The 19,651-nt window shown below is 40.6% G+C and overlaps 1 protein-coding gene across 4 annotated transcripts in view; it reads left to right on the top strand.

The window, feature by feature from the left end:
* Window positions 1-19,069, top strand: part of ARHGEF33 (Rho guanine nucleotide exchange factor 33) — a 102,944-nt gene extending 83,875 nt beyond the window's left edge. For 2 of the 4 annotated variants that reach the window (XM_016424709.2, XM_016424714.2), the window contains 3 exons: window positions 3,153-3,933; window positions 8,949-9,091; window positions 18,616-19,069. In XM_016424709.2, coding sequence (XP_016280195.1) covers window positions 3,153-3,933; window positions 8,949-9,091; window positions 18,616-18,745 — 1,054 coding nt within the window. In that variant the 3' untranslated portion in view covers window positions 18,746-19,069. Of the gene's footprint in view, window positions 1-3,152; window positions 3,934-8,948; window positions 18,098-18,615 lie in introns of those variants that run through there. The other 2 variants (XM_056793387.1, XM_056793428.1) reach the window with 2 other exon arrangements.
* Window positions 19,070-19,651: the final 582 nt, after the last annotated feature.

Raw genomic sequence — 19,651 nt, 5'->3', positions numbered from 1 at the left:
CCCTTATATCCCTAGCAGGAAGCTTTGAAGGTTCCCTGGCCAGGACCAACCATCTTATTGTAGTGTACCAATATCTTCTTCCCTTATTTGGGACATTTATGCTTCTACCTACTGATGTAGTGACCTAGAAAGAGATTTCCTTTTTGTACAACAGAGATCATAGGTAAGAGGTAAGGAGGTAAAGAAGCATTATTGAGGTTCATTGGAAGTGTGGTGGGGACAGCTTCTCTTCACGTAACTTGATCAAGGCTGGTCTAACCCTGATCCCTCCTTTAATCTAAACCATATCTGAGGGGGGCAGCTGAGTAGTTCAGTGGATTGAGATGGAGGTCCTAGATTCAAATCTGGCCTCATACTTCCCAGCTGTGTGACCTTGGGCAAGTCACTTGACCCCCATTGCCTACCCCTTACCACTCTTCTGCCTTGGAGCCAATACACAGTATTGACTTCAAGACAGAAGGTAAGGGTTTATTAAAAAAAAAAACCAAACAAACTATATCTGACTTAACCTGCCAGTCCTTTGGGTTTGGGTCTGGTGAGAAGAGGAAAAGATGAGTCATATATAGGAAGGGTAGGTGGAAAGAGGAGCCACAGAGAACCACTTAGAAGTAGAAGAGTGAGATTTAGGCATCTCAAAGAAAAACCAAAGCAAATCTTCCCCCCCCCCCCAAGCTTTGGGAAGGGAATGAGGAGATTTTTTAGACCCCAGAGGAAGGTTGTGTTCTGAGGATCAGTTGTACCATGTGTGAATCCTGACAAGATTTCTTAAGGGCCTACTATGTGCTAGGCATTGTGCAAAGAAGTGGGGATTCAAAAAGAAGCAAAAGACAGTTCTTGCCCTCATGGAGCTTACTCTTTAAATGTCACTAAGGCTTCACTTTCATTAGAAAAACCTATATGTGAGTGCTCAATTAGTAATGTAATAAATTCTTTTACTGGTCAGTTCCTAGTATTGCTCTAAGATGTCTCTAGGCAGATAGTTCCCTCTCCAGGACAGGATTTTATCTTTTTTTAGGCTCCATTCACAACTGACTAGCATGTTAAACTGGGATCTCATTCAGTGAACCTTGGGGGGATAGGGGAACATCAAATATACTGCAGGAGAATCTGGTCCTTAACACTTTCAAACTTCCTGGCTTTCATTTTACCTCAGAAGGATAAGCATGGATTCGGTTTTGTGTTTTAGAATCCAAGATTCTGAAAGAGTGAGATGAACAAAAATGCAGAATTTGTCATCTTATCTATACCAGAATGGATTCCTTGCTCTACAAATTGTTTCCAGATCTATTATCTTAAGAAAAAAAAATAATTAAAGTTATAGAAGAAGGCGGATTTTTCTCTCCAAACTTTATAGTATCACAACTTTTTCAAATAACCTTTCTGTGAGACTTCTCTTCACAACTCCTGCCAGGTATAACTGGCCAGCATGAGCCAGCTCTGTCTCCCCACAAAGCATGTGACTGCTTTCTCAGAGGTTGGCTCTCTTCAGGATGCCAGTGTCCAGACTAGACTCAGAGTTTTCAGAAGAGCAATTTTTACAGAGGCAGGTTCTGAAAGAGCTTCTCTTCATAGCAAGTTGGGAAGTTAAAGGACCTTCCAGGCAGGAGATAAGTGAAAACAGTTTGTCAGGCTAAATGTTTCCAATTTCTCCTGCCTGATTGCCATCTTAATATCATAAGATAGCATAGGCCTCTAATCTATTCTCTGTAGACTTCTATTGAAGAATGTCAACACAAAGTAAGCAAAATAATTTTGATTACCATTAAACCTTCTGGAATCTGGTATTTGGCGGAGTTCTCCATTGATAGAGATATAATTAGTATTAATAATACATAGGAACTTGGTTATATCTGCCAGGTAATAATCTAACTTGAACAATCTAAAATAGGACATAGGACCAAAATTTAGAGCTAGAATGGGCTATAAAAATCCTTTAAGTTAACCCTCTCATTTTATAGATTTTTCTGAGGAAAATTAGACCCAAAGAGCTTATGTAATGCTCAATGTCACATAGGCAGTAAAGGAGGAAGGATTGTAATCCAGATCCCCTGGTTCTAAATTGAACATTCTTTTTATTCTACCCCATTGCCTTTATATCTTATGGACAGGATGAGTCAGACTATTTACAAACTAGGCAAATAGTCAGTTATCTAATATTAAAAATCTTCATGTGAAACTCCAGATTAATAGAAGTACCCATCTGAATAGCAGATAGGTAACACATTCTAGCTTTGCTAATACTACTAACAGTAATTGATGTTTATATAGCACTTTAAAGTTTTCAAAGCACTTTATAAACCGATCTCACTTGGGCCTTCCAAGAACCTAATGAGGAAAACACTATAGGGTTTATAATTTCCATATAGTGGATGAGGAAACTGAGGCTTAGTGAGGTTAGATGGCGTGCCTGTGGTTATACAACTAAGTATTAGAGGCGGGATTTGAACCTAGGTCTCATATCAAGTCCAGCCAGTGCTCTATTCTTTGCTGGACAGGTCAAAAGCAGTTAGAATGGTTTTTGTAGATTTCCATGCCACATTTCATTTTCCTTTGGATTTCTTTTTAAATACAAAGATACATCAGTATAACCTAAGTAAGAGAATTGGGGGGGGGGGTGAAGGGGGTTGGTGGTTCTGGGGCATTGACAGATGACCAGGAAAGGAAGGGATCAAATCTTCTGGAGGGGAAAGTGACGGACTACATGCCTCTCACAGCCATCTCTTCCCAATGCTTCCTTACATATGAGATGCAGAGAATGACACTTCCGACATCTGCCTTACTTTATGGACCAACACTCCTTGCTCGCCCAGGCAGGGGGAAGGGGATCCTGGGAACACCTTAATCTGAGACATTTGGTGGTGCCGGATAGGTAGAACAATCAGGAAAACCCAATGTGGCTCTAGAATAAAACCCTTCAGGCTGGGGTCTCTCCATGCACCGTGTGGCCCATGATACCCACTGGATGTGCATTGTTGGCATACAAGGAATCCTGGGGGGAGGTCTATTTGGAAATGGTGTTGGCAGGTTTTTTCTTTAGTGGTTTCTGACAGGCTATGTTGTTCTCAGACCTTGAGCAGGCTCTGGCTCGGTGAATGAGCCTGAACTAACAAACCATATGCACACTTCTTTTGTATTCTGTTTCCCCTTTAAAGACACTTGATGCCCCAAGTGAAGAAAAGTCAACAACAAACCTTGATGGAGAACATTCAACCGGGAAAGCCCTGTGACTGGGAGATGGAGGGTAGAAAACACGAGAGGCCAGAAAACCTCCTGGCCCCAACTCAGTTCTGTACCTCTGAGCAGGACCTGAAGTCTCTGGCAGCCCCGCTGCAGGCCATCCCGGAGATGGACTACGACGCCGCCCTTCCAGATCCAGTGGCGAACCTTGAACGGTCAATAAGAGCCCCGGCGGAGCTCCTGTCCGACTCCCGCACCTTTGTCCCTAGCTACGAGGAGTTTGAGTATGGCGGAGAGATCTTCACCCTGCCAGCTCCCTACGAAGAGGAGACGTTTCAGAGCCTGCCCCTTTTTGAAGCCTGCTCCCCGGCTTCTTCCGAGTCCAGCCTAGACATTTGCTTCCTCAGGCCAGTCAGCTTCACCATGGAACCCGAAAGGACTGAACACTCTGTGCAGCCACTGCCCAAGAGCTCCACATCCCCCGTGAGCAGCAGCACGTACAAGCACGAGGCTGTCCATGGCAAAACGAAGCCACTGAGTCGTTCTTTGAAGGAATTTCCCAGGACGTCCACCTCAGAAGGCGTCACCACTAGACTCTACAGTACGAGGAGCAGCAGCGGCAGCCGCGTCCAGCTGAAACAAGAGAGGACTCCCCAGCCCCACATCACATCTGCCACAGCTAGGAGCTCCCCAAGAAACTTCTTCCCCCCCCAGAGAACACAAAGTGAAAAACAGACCTATTTGGAAGTAAGGAGGGTAAAGTAAAACCAACCCAAAAAACATTCGGCTGCTGCAGTCACGGGAGAGAGGAACGCGGTCTGTCTAGGTTTCTGGGCCTCCCACTACTTACTTAGGAGTTGAGGGGCAGCCTTCCTGTCCAGCTAGGCTTGGAAAACGAGGCAGTCACACCCTGCTTTAACATGGTTTTCTATTTATTACACAGATATGCAAGGGGACCGGGGTCCAAATCCAGACCCAGCAATGGTTAACCACTAAGACAGTCATTATATTAGTCTTCTCCCCCAATACTCATATTATAAAAAGCTTCCACTGCATTAGATAATAGCGATGATATCTAACGGTTATAAACAATACCTTGAATCTATATAGCACCTTTCTTCAGAGGCACTTAAAGAGTTTCACATATATTATCTTTGCCTGTCTATGAAATAACCATCTCATTAAAGATGTGTCTCATTGCCAGAGCAACACAAGAGAGGATTAAAATTCATCTTTCCTTCTCCTAAGGTGGTGCATCTTCTCAGTTTTAATTTTCAAAAAATTGAAATATTCTGCATGTATGTACTCTGTTCTCTTCTATTCTTTTGATTAACTTAGCAGATAGAAAGGAGGTAAATAGTTTCCTGTGGAAAAAGTAGAAAGCTAGAGCCAAAAGAAGCCTTGTCTCCATGAAATAACTTTGAAATGCATCTTCTGTGATAGCTAGGACGTGGTGCAAAAAAAAGTGACAGGGTGGCAGATTTCTGTTCATGAGTCAAAAAAGACATTTCGATGTTGGTGAGAGCATATTACTAGAAGTACCTAGACAGGGGCTGACTGGCCTCTGGAAATGGTAGAGGGAATTACTACATTGTGGGAGAGGTTGGATTAGGTGGTTCTAAATTTGCCTCCAACTCTCAGGTTCTAAATCTACCCCAATTTGTCTGCTTTCATTTTGTCTGGAGAAAGAAAATCATTTCTATAGTGGTGAGTCATAATGAAGGGGGCAGAATAAATCAAGAAGGTAGGAGACCTGAAAATGAGTTCTCAAGGATCCCAAACCACTGGCCAAACCTTTGTATTTGCTTCAAATAGGAAGAGGCCAGGTAAAGGAGGATTCTCCTACAGTAATCCAGGGGAATAGAAATAAAAGTTTGTACTGGGCTATTGGTGGTGGGAGTGGAAAAGAAGGGAAGGATGTAAGAAATATTGAAAGGGGATAGTGTGGTACAGTTGAAAGGACACTTGCTCTGAAGTTAGAGGACCTGTATTTATATTGCACCTCTGATACTGCGTGACCTCAAACAAGACATTTAACTATTCTGGACCTCAGTTTCTTCATATGTAAAATGAAAGGGTTGAACTAGCCTCAGGAGTTGTAATTGACAACAACTTCACAACTGACAGTTGATGACAGTTCACTAAAGGCTGTTTTTAAAAAAAAAAATTAATGGGTTTATTTTAAATCCAGGGTGCCAACTGTATGAAAAAGAAGATAAAAGGAGGAGGTTTTGTATCCTGTGGGAAGTTTGGACTTTTGGTCTGGAAAGAGGAAAAGAGATGAGAACCCCCTTCTCAAAGTGGGGTTCAGGGGAGACAGCAGATGTAGCGAGTTGGCTCAGAGAGAGGAGAGGGGGTTTGAAGATTTTCCCCCTTCTGCCTTCCCTCCTTAGCTAAAACTCCTCTCCCTGATTCACTCTTGTCCCTCTTGTCCCCACTCCACTACTCAAGACCAAAGGGTCTCCCCTTGATCTGTTCACTCACATTCAGCTTGGGGAACAGATAACTTTTAATGTCAACTCAATCAGGTAATACAAAAGGAAATAATGGGCAGAGAAGAATGGGAAAAGGAAAGTCAGGAAAGGGGGTCCCTGTCTCTATCTAAACCCTTTCCCCTCCCTCCTTGAGTTTGTGGGTGGAACTCAGGCCTTGGCAGCCTGAGCCCCCTGAGAGAAAGTCAGGTTGACTCACCCCTGGGCAACAGGAGCTGAGGTATGGTCTTCCCAGGTTTCTCTTCAGAAAGTCCCTTCAATTGGGAAGTATTGGGGGGAAAGATTTCCAGTCACCAGCAGGAAAAGTGGGTAACCCTCAGGAGAAAGTCTTTTTCCCTGACTTCTCTCTTTGGCCTCTCAAGACCAAGAGACTCTCACTGCTCTCCCAGCCAGAGTCTTCTCCTCCTCTGGATTCTACTCCTGGGGCCCCTCCCCCATCAAGGTGATCAATTTCACATACTCTTCAGCTTGGCACTTTTTCTCTAGTGCCAGCCTCTGTCACACTAGATGGTCTCTGAGGATCTTTCTAGGTATATGGGCCAATGGAGTGCCTATGGAAGAATCAACAAAGTTTGGTAATTGATTAAGGAGGGGAGAGGTGAGGAAGAAGGAAGAAACAAAGATGGTACCAAGGTTTCCAAAATGGAAGACTGATGATACTAGTAATAGAAATTGTGAAGTCAGTTTAGAAGTTAGGTATAGATTGGCTTAGATGGCCTCTGAGGTCTTATACAATTAATCCTGTACTTTTGTGATTTTGATTCTATTAAGGGAAAAAAAAAGTAAAACCAAAAACCCCCACAATGGAAGCAGTCAGGAAAGAGAAACTCATGGTATGTCTAGGTCTACAGGTCTCATCCTGAATTTATTTAATGCACAGAGCATAACACCTTGATACAATAAGACCCTAAGGATTTTAAGCAGGAATTTTTATCTATGTTCATGGAAGAGTTAATGTTCCTGGAACCAATACATAGTGTTTCCCTCATTTGAATGGAATAAAGGCAACTTCCTGGGGCCAACTAAGATGCAACCTCAGATTACTGAGGCAGAGTCAGAAGAGAACTATGGCCCAGGACTTTGTTCCTGTCATACATAATGTTAAATGAAGTATTCAGCGTTCACAGGAAACTGCATTTGGCTCCTGGTGACAAGGACACAACCCAGAAGCGGTTTGACCTAGCACTGCACTTTGATGGCTGTTGGGTCCAGGTTCCCAGATCTTAAAGCCCCTGCATTCCTCTTGCTTTTACCTTTTTTTAGCCAAATAGGTGCAAGTAATTTGAAAATCATTTCTCTTCTGTACTCTCCCATGCTTGTGAATGGTGTCTTGGCAGTGCAGTAGATACAGGCAGGGAGAAGACAGGGAATCTATCAAATGAGATCTTAGTGTTGCTTCCTCCTTGGTATTAGCTGGGGCAATATGGGACATCATAGCTTCTGCTGTAAGCCCCAAGAGAGCTCAAGAAAGCCCAAGAATGTACTGATCCTTGCCTTCTGGAAATCAGAATAGCTCTTCTCATCAGAACTTCCTGGCAGACTCCTGGCTCAGCCTTCTGATTTGGTCTGTGCTTGTATCAGAAGTACAGTGAGGATTGTTGGGAATGCTGTGGAAGAGATAGATCAGTGAGAGCAAAGAGGCTTGAGGGGGAAAAAAATTCAATCACCCTTTTGTGGGTGGAAGATCAACCCTAAAACCGCCATACTTTTAGAGTTATTAGATCTTTCTTGAAGAGACTTCCAGAAGGAAACAGCATTAGACCCATCCTATTTATCTGGAAAGTCTTCTGTACAATCTCTCTGGTCTCCTCTTTCCATCTTCTGTTGTCACTTAGGTTTCATAGGGAGGTCTTAAATTTTCTCAAGAGTATAAAGCATATCAGAAAGAACTAAAGCCCTCAGAAGTGAGACAGGAGGTCCATATTTTAGTTTTTATTCCACTGCTAATTCCACTTACCTCTCTTTGTTCCTCAGTTTCCTGGAATATAAAAATGAGGATAGCACCTACCTCACTGGGTTGTAAAAAAGTCAAATGAGATAATGTATGTGAATGTGCTTTGAAAGGCCAAAGTGCTATACAAAAACAAGGTATTATTAATAAAAATATGAATTATATTGAAGTTTTCTGAAACTCTCAATTACTTATTCTGCAGTAAACCAAGGAATTTTAAAATTACCTAAATATGAAATATTTATTATAGACCAGTGTTAAGTTTGGGGATTTTTCCTCATTTGGTTATTATAGCTATTTAACTTACAGATAGAAACCTAAATGTTGCCCAGAAAGTCATACAAAATTGACCCTAACTCTCCCTATCTTTACTCACTTTGCTCTTAGATGATCAGTCTTCATCTAATCTAAGAAATGTTATAGAATCACCAGAGTGGTTTTGCTTTAAATCTCTTTGCATCCTTGAAATAATTATAATTCAAGCAATGACTTTTGGGAATCTCAAAGACCATTATAGTTAGTTGCCTGTTGATAAAAATGCATATTAAAATTTTTAGGCTAATGTCTGATTTCTTTGGTGATATTTAATATTAAAATAGGAAGGGGATTTTGCAAAGAGTAGAACTCTGGTTATATTTTGGAAATTCGAATATAAAGATCCCACCAAAACTCCACTTAAACATTCAAGATAAGAAAGTAGATTATGTGCTAATTAGAAATATGCCATATGCCAACAGCTGAACACTCCCCCTTTCACCAAAACAATAACAAAACAACAAACAAACAAAAACAAAACCTCTAAACAAAACAAAACCCTAATTTCCCCATTTCACTTATTCTTTAAGTAGAGAGGTAGGGAGAAGTGAAAATATTGTTCTGAATACAATCAGCTTTCCCATTTTACAGATGGGAAAACTGATCCCCAGAAGTGAGAAGGGATGTTTTTCAGCTTTCCCAATATAATAATGGAGGTGCCTGAAATGGAATCCAGGAATTCTGATTCCTCTATACTTCTTTAAATTCTAGGTAACTCTCCCTCTACTCCTTCATTAGTCTTTTTTCATGACCTTAGACTTGTAGGACTTCAGTAATATGACAGTCTCACCCCAAAGAAGGTTTGACAGCTCCTTAGTCCCTAGTTGAAGAGGCCTCATTTCTTCAGCTGTTCTTCAGTTGTTCAAGCTCAGGGTTTACCTTAGCTGAAGATTAGAGATCTACTAAGTTTGGGGTGAGAGAAAAGAAAAAGTAGCATCCTGAGATTATTCCCTGTGGGAGAGTGCTCTTAAAAGATCCAACAGCATTTCTTTGTCTTTTCATTTGTTTTTCAGGAAATACATGTAGAAGATAACACCAGATTCTGTCCAAAGGAAGAAAGAGAATGTGAACAAACATCATTCAGTGATCAACACCCCAGCAGTAGAGACCAGAAAGGGGGCTTCCGTAGCTCTTTCCGCAAGCTCTTTAAAAAGAAGTGAGTAGCCCCTAGATCAGACTGCATTCTATCTCCTTCCCCTCTGGGATCATTCTAGAGGTTTTAACAACCCAACAACAACAACAACAACAACAATAATGACAATAATAATAATCTAGCCTCAAGAATCTGCTTCAAGCTTAGTGCCTGCTTCTTTAGAGCCAGGGACTGACTTCTAAGTTTTGTTTATTTCTCATTCTGGTCTTCTTCCATGCCTAAAGAAACTGGATCTACTCCTGTCACTAGCAGCTTTTTCCCTATCCACTATATCCTGCAGATCTCCCCTTTCCCCAGTCAAGTTGTGAATAGTAGGGCAAGTAGTAGCCATCCACTCAGAATGAGCCAGTAGCCATCTTTGAGATATCAAGGCATCTTGGATTGTTGTTATTAGGTATAAAAGGTATCTGTAATCGAACTTTCCCTTAAAATGCCCTATATGGGGTTTCAGCTAGTTGGCTCAGTGGATTGAGAGTCAGGCCTAGAGACAGAAGGTGCTGGGTTCAAATTTGACCTCAGATATTTCCTGGCTATGGGACCCTGGGCAAGTCACTTGACCCCCATTGCCTAATTGTTATTGCTCTTTTACCTTCTAAAAAATACACAGTATTAATTCTAAGACAGAAAGTAAAGCTTTAAATTTTAAAAAGCCCTATCTAGGCACCCAAGCTCTTTTACTTTTTAGAATACCTGGGGAAGCTATAAGCCATAATGGACTAAGTTGTCCCTTACTCCCAAGGAATGAATTTGGCTTTGGTTAGAATTATAGGTGTTCTTCCTCTAGTCTGCAGGCTGAGCCCTTGAGTCTATGAAGGGCAGTAAAGGCAAAGGAGGGCTGGGTGTTTAGAATTAGAGCTAGTTGCTCAGCAGTAGTCAAGTGAGGATAGTGGAAAGTCCCTCTTCTACTCAGGCTTTTACCTGAGGTTCCATAGATTTTCATTTCCACATTCTTCTCTCACAGTGAAAATTCTCCTTCCATTTAATCTCTCTGGATAGACTGCAGAATTGGAGTCAGTCTGAACCATAATGTCTTCACCTTTTGTGGGCTGAGGGAAATTAAATGGATATGTTTTCTGCTGATTGATGGATGAGGAATTTAGCAGGATGTGTGGAGAGGCTGCCTTGCTGAGTCTCAAAGAATTGATGGTTGATTCAGATGTTCTTGATGGGAGAAGTTGGGAACAGGAAAAAATATGCTTCTATGGTGACAAAAAAAATGGGGAAGAGAACTGAAATTGGTGTAGGACTCGGAATGTTGGTTCTTGCCAAGATTACTGGCTGCCCAGAGCCCGTAGTTAAAAGGCGAGAATAGAGAGAGGGAAAGATAAGTGGATTCTTTACTATGCACAGCCTCTCAGTAGTTAAGTTCTAGATTGGCTTCTATTCTTCAGCTTGCCCAGCATGCACATCGGGGCTGCTGTACAGTCATTTTCTTTTCTCAACTATTGCAGTCTTCAAATGAACTTTGCTTAAGGGCAGAGGATTTGAGGATTATTCCCCTTTCCTAGATCATAGACTTAGGTCTCTCCTGGCTCAGTAACCACCTCCAGCATGCTTAGCAATGAATCAAAGCAGCAGGCAACCCTTCATTCCTGCCTTGGTGTCCAGGCTGCTTTGGGCTTTAGAACTCATAAGGCCAGCATTGATCCTGCCCATTTCCTCCCATAGCTGAATTGTTCCTTGATGCTAGTATTCATGGTTTGTCCATCTCAGCTTTCAATTCCAGTATATTGACTTGCTAGAAGCAATAAAACTACCATTACCTTTCCCTGGTCCTCTCCCCATCCCCCAGAGACCTTTTAGAAATGTTCTGGAAAGTTCATGCAGAAGAGGCTAGGGATATTTTCTGTGTTTTTGTAGAGGGATACAATTAGTACTGACAGGTGTAACTTAGAGGGAAGATTTTAGCTAAGGAAGGGATTATTACATAATAGGACCATCTCACAGTAGAACAGACTATTGAAATAAATAGTTCTCTGTAATTGGAAATGTTCAAACACTGGCTGGATGACCATCCACCCAAGGGCACACTGGGATTGAGGCTGTGCTAGATGACTTCCTAATTATCTTCCAACTCTAAGATTCTAGGCTTCATCTAGAGTTTGGCTTGAGACACCATGTATTTGTATAAGACAAAATGACAAGTCAACTTGTTTGCCTTTTAGGATTTGAAAGGTTCTTGTAGCTCTTGCCCTGGAATCCTATGGCCCTTTGGGATATCTCCTTGTTTAATATTTGAAGCAACATTTGAAGGAAAGTGATGGCAGAGTCAGCCAGCACTTATATGGTGCTTCAAAGTTTGCAAAAGTGTGTTACATTTATTATTTCATTTCATCCTTACAAGAACCTTATTGGGTAGATGCTGTTATCCTCACTATACAGATGAGGAAAACAAGAGTGACAGAGATTAAGTTTCTTGCCCAGGGATGCACAACTAGTAAGAGTCTGAGACAATATCTAAACTCAGGATTTTCTTTCTCCAAGATTGTCATTCTAACTACTCTGCCACCTAACTGTCTCACAAAAGCATGAAAACTGATCCCGTAGGCTTCCCAAAGGAACCTTACCAGACTTTTCCATCCTATCCCAAAGATAATATTTATGAACTATTAGAGAACATTCATGTATTTATGGTGCCTGTTAGTACTGGGAGGATTTAATAAAATATTTATAATAGTTTTAAATAGCTGCTTTATCATCTGAGTACAGAAGGAAAGAGTAGGGAATCTTAAACATGGCTATGAAGTTATCAATTATATTTAACTCAGGTGATCCCACAATCCCCACTACCACTATCCAAAGTACCCTTGTGTGCATGAGACTATGTCAAAAACTGTGAGTATAGATATTGTAGTAAGACAGATATTGGTTCTAGCCATTTAGGTAGGAGTAATTCTTTAAAGTCATAAAAACCTGCACAGATGTGTGGTGGACCAGGTGGGAGGTATTTAGGCCATTTTCCTCCACCTGAGTCAATCTTAGGACTTCCTCGAACCTTCAGAGGTCATATTGTGAAAGAGAATTCTTTATTCCCTTTGTCTATTTTGAGTTAACACTTTGTTAGCCATCAAGTAAGAGAATTCACAAGTCACTTACTTGATGGCTAGGGGCTAAATTGCCTAGCATTGCTGGGGGTAGGGGTGAGCAATGTCTGTGGGATCCACTTCTCACCTCTTAAGGTGTTCACTCTTATCATAGGCTTCTGAAGGATTCACAAGTTTCTGACATTCATCACCCACTTTAACAAATGACTTGTTGAGTTCTGAAGTTATCACTCATTTCAGCAAGTGACTTGCAAATTCCCTTACTTGATGGCTAACAAAGTGTTAACTCAAAATAGACAAAGAGAATAAAGAATTCTCTTTCACAATCAAGACCATCTTTCTGCCTCTAGGCAGACTATAATTAAGGTATAATATATTGGAGGGCCCTTTAAATCCATCTAATACTTGATCTCAGAGAACCCTTGGAATTTGAGACAAAGATGTTCCTACCTCTACTAAAAAGCATCCAATTACCTTGTGTTGGATGTTTTCAGTCATTACATTGAATGAAAAAGTACTGTGGGAGAGGATCTGCAGAAAAAGACACAAGGTTAGGGAAGGCCTCTTTCTCTCTCTCTCTCTCTCTCTCTCTCTCTCTCTCTCTCTCTCTCTCTCTCTCTCTCTCTCTCTTTCTCTCTCTCCATCTCCCTCTCTCTCCCTCCCTCTCTCTCTCTCTTTCTCTCTCTCTCTCCCCCTCTCTACCCCCCTCTCTCCCCCCCTCTCCCCTCTCTCCCCCTCTCTCTCCCTCTTCCCTCCCTCCATCTTTCTCTATCTGTCTGTCTATCTATCATCTATCTATCTATCTATCTATCTATCTATCTATCTATCTATCTCTTCCTTTATCCAAAAGTCTCATCAGTGAGTATAAGGAGATTTTCAAGTGAACTTTAGATGCTCATTGATTATTATGATATAGGGATTTGGATTGGATTAGATGACCTCTTATGCTCCATCTAATTTAGAAATCCTGTAAATCTCTGATTCCTTAGTCGTATCTATGGTAACTCCAATTTGGGACTTCTTTCAATCTTTACTTACTTCAAGTCTCTTCTGTGCTTCCTAAGGAATATCTCCTCTTTACTAATTGAGCTAAAGTAGTCATCAGAGGGCCTCACATTTTTTTTTGAACCATAGTTTCTATGTTCTATCATGGTTTTATATTTCTATGTATAACATATAGAACTTTGTATATAACATGATAGAAAGGTGATCATTAGTAGATCCTATTTTATTTAGTTTGTGGCTATTTTAACTCAAATAAATGGTTTACCCAGCATGAACAGTTAAATAGTTAAATAAATAAGTTAAACAACTTGTAACTGATGGTGTAACAACTAGGGACTCCATAGCTCCATTGTTCAATTCTCCACGCCCTGCTGATCACCTCATTTTGTCTCTATAAGAGCTTTCATTCAGCTAAGATTCCCAGGTCTTTTTTTTTTTTTTCAGACCAACTGCTATTCTAAACTATACTCTCTATACTCTATACTAATAATTGGTTCTATTCAAAATTCAACTCTTCATGACTGCTTTGGATCTTCTCTTTGCTCTTAGTTCTGTACTCCCAACTTAGCCCAAATCTTCCTTTGCAGACTTAAAAGAGACTGTCAAAGCAGAATTTTTAAATGAGTGATAGAATGGCCACCTTTCATTCAGACTGCTTCAGTCACTGAGGGAGTCTTGGACAGTCTCTATGGAATCTTCATAAGGACTCAGATGTATCTGTCTTGACTAAGTTTGTAGAATAACAGCTAATCAGGAATCCAGGGATGTCCTCTACTTTCCCACTCTGTTTGGATGAAATTTTTCCCAAGGAATTGTGTGAAGGTAGTAGGGGATGGAATATAAAGGTAGCGGCACTGGATATTAATTTTTGAGCTGTCTTTTCCCAGTTTCTACTTCCTTTAGCTCTGCCATTTTAGTAAAGACTTTTGTGAGGACAAAAGAAAGATTGGACAGGTGTGGCAGGATAGCAGTTGGTCTGAAAAAAAAAAAGACCTGGGAATCTTAGCTGAATGCAAGCTCAGTATGTGATGAAGCAGCTACAAAGCAAATGCAGTCTTAAGCATCATTAGGAGAAGCATAGTGTTCAGAACTAAAGAAGTGATAGTCCTTCTGTACTCTGGTCTAGTTAAGTGACATATAGATTATTGTGTTTCGTTCTTTGTATCACAACACCTAGAGCAAGAACAATGATAAGCTGGAGAGTAGTCAGAGGAGGCTGTTCAGATGTGAAGGGCCTCAAGATTATAACATATGAGAATCAGTTGAAAGAAATGGAGATATGAGGCTTTGGGGGGAAGAGAAGTTCTAAGGAGAGCATGATAGTCTTCATTATTCTTGTGTGAACAGTCATTTAACTTTCTGTACTTCAGTTTCCTCATCTGCAAAATTAGGGATTGAACTAGATGACCTCTGAAATCCTTTCCAGTTCTAATTCTATAATCCTATTGACTTTTTTGGAAAGAGGGAGTCTTTGAGCAAAGGTAGGATGACCATTTTTTATGTGTTTTGATATGGGTTGGAGGGGAAAGTCATTTTTAGTTCTGAAATTTGGTATTTATTCCTGTAAAAAAATATTACATACTTTCAGATATGGTAATAATGATAGCCAATTGCTAACCTACATTTGTCAGCTTTATTTTTTTCCCATTCTAAGACTGAAGAGGTTGAGTCAAAATTGTCTTAAATCCAACTGTATGTAGCCCAAAGAAATCTTGCACTAACTACCAGAAAGGTTGTCATAATGGCAACTCCCATTTACAGATGACTTCAAGATTTACATAGTGCTTTCCTCACAACAACCCTGTAAAAGAAGCATTAGTGTTTCCCTTTTACAGCTGATGGACCTTTTCAGGGATTCAGATGACTTGGTCAAGGACATTTAGGGAGGAAGGAAAGGAGGGACCATAATCCAGGTCTCCAGACTCCAATTTTAGTGCTTTTTTCCATTCTATAACATTGGCTCCTAGGAAGACCATTGAATTTAGGCAGGCAGAATCATGAAGGAAGTAGGCAGATTAGAGACTGTAGCTATGGTAATAAAATGAATATCCTAAAGCTAGATGCTTATCTTTTCAAATAGCTTCGAATCTTAGGTGTAAGTAAATGTCCTCAGCTGTCCTTTAGGTGCCATTGTGGAAGAACACTGCCCATATCTTAGAATATCTTAGACTGTTAGTATCCTAGGGTTGGAAGAATTGTAGAGGCCACCTAGCCCAGCACGCTTCATTTTGCCAGTGGGAAGGCCAGGATCCAACAAGCTTACCAGACATCTTCAAAGTCATGTAGCTACTTAGTGGCAGAGATGAATAAGCCCAGGACCCAGATCTTCTGTCTCTGCCTTTGCATTATATTGTGTTGCTTTCTCATATTATGTGGTAAAAACCAATTTGCCACACAATGGAGAATAGTTTGGTCATTTCCAATGAGATAAAAGTCTTCACTCAAGTAGAAGAAAATCCAGGATGAATTTTAAAAGGTTTGTAAAGATATGAAAAATTTAGTATATGCCATGCAAATCTGGGAAAGAGGTTCCTGAATTAGTTTCTAGGACTCTTTAAGGGCAAGGACTCTATATCATCAGCCCCTTGGCACAGTTCACAGCAGATCGTAGGACTGAGTATGTGTTTATTTATTGACTGATTGATCTGTAGGTCCTTTTCAATCGGTCATCTATCTGTTCAATGAATACTTGTGTGTCTAGTACTGTGCTAGGTTCTAGGGATTCAGTATTTTTCTAGGAGGGATTTACAGTTTAGGGAACTGATTTCTCAATTTATGAGGAAAGAAAAGCTACCAATGATCTGGTTTTTTGTTGTTGTTTTTTTTCCCTCCTCTCAAGATTTTGGAGTGCTAGCGTCCATTAACAGTCACCCTTTGAATTTCCCTCCCTCTCTTGCTTCCTGCTAGTCTGGCCCTAAACGTGCAATGGCTGGTTCATAGCTGCCCTCTGTTGCATGTACATGTGCCTGTATGGGTTCAGACTTGACTTTTCGAGGTCTTTGATTATGCAATGCTTGGCTTAAGCTTCCTGCGCTTTTTACTTTAGAGAGTAGAAAAGGCAAGTAGCTGGCCTCCTTGAACACAACACATAGATCATCTCTCACTTTGTCTCTATCTGTAGGTACTAAGCAGACCAACTTAGCCTTTTGATGTTTATTTACATGTGGTCAGCTAGGACACAGAGGAGTACCAGGAGGCCAGGCAGGACTGACTTCTGGAAAGGGACATGAGCATAGTGAAGTGGCTTGGGGCATAGATTCTAGGCAAAAGCTGGGAGTAGAAAAGCAATAGTCAGCTAGTTTTTGCTTAACATTTATAATCAAGATGGAAAGAGGTGCTCTGAATACTGGGGACACGAGAGGAAGAGGTTTGGCTTAGGAAGAGGGTCATTAAAAAACTAAAGATGAGCTCATAGATGCTGAAAAGCAGACAGGGCGATTTTGGCATTTGTTTCAGAAATGGGAACGAAGCTGGTGAAGATTTCTGTGGTCCCTGGGGCTGGTGGTGACATCCAAACTTTCCTATTTTCAGGTAAACATGAACAGTTGCATGTTGGATGGTTCAAAGTGTAAAATGCTGGGTTTCAGGGAGATCTAGAAGTGGCCAAGATGGGAATAACTAAAAGCAAGATGATAGATTTTGGCTGACGAATATTTGAAGAGGTGTCTGAGGTGGGGGGACAACTGATGGGAGCCAAGAATCAGACTAAAATCCTTGAGGAACACGGGGAGGCTTAAAATTGTGGGTTGAATTGTCGGCTTCCCTAGTTTCTTGGTAAATACAATAAGAGGAAAAGGAATGAAATGGTCCAAAAGATGTGGTTGTGGACATTTTGTGCATAGCTGCTATCACTAGGGGTGAATTTAGACAGGAGAGGGCTGGGACTAATGAGAGGGACAACACTGGGATTGGGGTGCAATAGTTGGGAGTATTTTAGGGAATGCTAAAATTGGAAAAAGGAGTAGGATTTGTAAACCAGAGGAACTAAGTGCCTAATATGCCCTTTCCGTATGCTGGGGAACAACAGATGGGCACCAAAGACATGAGTGCGGAGCTGCAGAACAGCCTTTTTTCTCTAAGCTGGGATTAAGTGGATCAGCTAAATATGGGGATGGTGGGCCTTACCAGTGAAAGGGGAAAAGCATGGAGCCTAAGGCTTTGTCTACACAATATTAAATATCTGTATGAGAAGTAGAACAGTCCAATCAGCCATCTGGAAGTTTCCAAGAATCAGGAATCATTGTATACAATGTATACAAAACAAGAATCATTGTATAGGTCAAATCTGTTGCCTTGAACAATATAAAGAAATAGTCAAATTACACAATAAAAGTTAGTATTAAAAAAGAAAAATAACAGAAAGAAATTAAAACCCTAAATTCTTTAGCAACACTGGTTAAGGACCTTAAGAACTTGAGTGAAAACAACAAATACAAGGGGTCATTTGCTGTTCCTTTTGGATTGTGGGACCGTACCTGGTTCAGCCTCTGCATATGGAGAACCTGTTCAGTGGTTTGGAAGCTTTGGGACAAGGAGCCTCAAGTTTTACATTGAATTCCCTTGAGTGTACATTGAGCTAGATCCTTTGATATTGATTAGTAGTCATTGGGCTGGATTGACAATTTCTAACCCCAAATTTAAGCTTGCCAAATGATCCCAGTCTTGCTTATCAGAGGCCATTTCTAGAGCCCCTCCCCAACCAGGGACTTCTGACAGGATCATCTTGTAGACAATGCAGAGCTCGAGTCCATGCCACAGCTGGTTTAACCAAGAAAATGGAAGAATGTGCCCTCGCCTGGGGACTTGATTGGATTTATTTGAATTGTTGACTTGGTCTCCTTGGTGCTGGTTGAGATTATGGTATCTCCTCAATCTGATTATTGTACTCACATTTCTTCACTTTTCATGTATAGCATATATGCATGGCCTTCCTCAATAAATCTGTCTTTATTAAAACAAACCAAAGTAAGAGTTTGTAATATATATATATATGTATAAAAAACAAAACAAACCAAAACATTTAAGACTCTCTAGAGAGGGGTTTTGGGGTAAGGTTGGCAGAAGACAATGAACTATAGGGATTTATTTTTAAACTCTTTGGTTTTGGATAACAGTTAACTTGAGGGCTTGATAATTTGAGTATAGTAGTGATAGGTTGACCCAAAATAGGAATCCCTGATCTTTGGCCCCAGATAGTGCTGTTTCACACCATACTTCTCCCCCCACCTCCATAATTGTGATCATAAGCCATTTTCATGCCTACCTACTTCAGATATGATATGAATTACTCTCTTACTTTACATTTCCAAAATGAGACCAACTTACCCTTTAGGTAAAAACTAGGAAAATTTAACATGATACTAGATCCAAATGGCAACATGCCAGTCTGACAAGTGCCAAACAGTTTGGATAGATAGAGTATTCTCAAACAATTAAACCCAAATCAACCTGTACTTTATCTGTGTGCTGAGATTTTAGGTCCAGTGGATCAGAATACAGGGAAAAAACTAATGAAAACCCCTCAGTGGATCCTTCACCCACCAAACAAGATTTCTTCAGAAACCAACTTGCTCTTGCAAATGACCTTGACCAAGGAACTGCCGTGTAAAACATATGTAAAGTTTTATTGTTAAATGGTGAGACAAAGATGAACAGTGTGTATGTGTATACATCTGTGCACGTGTATATATATATAAAGTCTTAATGTATAAATTAAAGAGCTAATAATCGAAATATTTGCATTTGAAAACAAATCAACGTATAAAGTGTTGACAAGAGATGAAGACTAGACTGTGAATAAAGCTGAATTTCAGGCTCGGACATTGGCGAGAAAAGGAAAGAAGAATCGGTGAGGTCTCCCTCATTGAAAGAACCAGCAATAGAGAAAGACACTCTTAGTTTGAAGGAAAATAAACATTTTTAAAAACAAAAATCTTCCACTTTGAAATTGTGCCCCAAGCATAACACTGGACACATTCATATTAAACATGGATATGAATTTTATGTTTCCTAAGCGTTTGACCTATGAACTGATCCTCGGTGTTCTTAAATTATACACCATGTTATGATCAACTCAAACCATTTTGTCATCTGTCCTCTAGAGACCTCAAAGTACTTGGAATATATTATCCAGTTAATTCTTAACATTCACGGAAGGGGGAAGATTGCATTGGAGACCTTGCCATCTCCATGACGGGAGGGTATAGAGAAGTTGTGCATTACTTAACAGGGCAGTCTCAAAAGATAAAGGTTTATAATTTGCATTTTCACACCTAAGAGACATGGTATTAACAACATTGCCATTTCTGGCTTTCCAGAGTCAATGTGTTCACTGGTGCCAAGCTGGCCCCTAGGGGATGAGAGCAGTCCAAAGGCTGTTTGGTTGTATTTTTGCCTCCATTACCATTCTTGGATGCCAAGATCATCTTGGGTTGAACCAGCGCTAGTGGTGAACATCTGAAGCCTTCTCCTTAGAAGGAACACTGTCTGATCTAGTTGGAAAGGAGGAGAGGGT

This window comes from Monodelphis domestica, chromosome 1, assembly GCF_027887165.1.
Source record: "Monodelphis domestica isolate mMonDom1 chromosome 1, mMonDom1.pri, whole genome shotgun sequence".
NCBI classification, from domain to species: domain Eukaryota; kingdom Metazoa; phylum Chordata; class Mammalia; order Didelphimorphia; family Didelphidae; genus Monodelphis; species Monodelphis domestica.
This window is presented reverse-complemented; position numbering and strand designations above follow the sequence as displayed.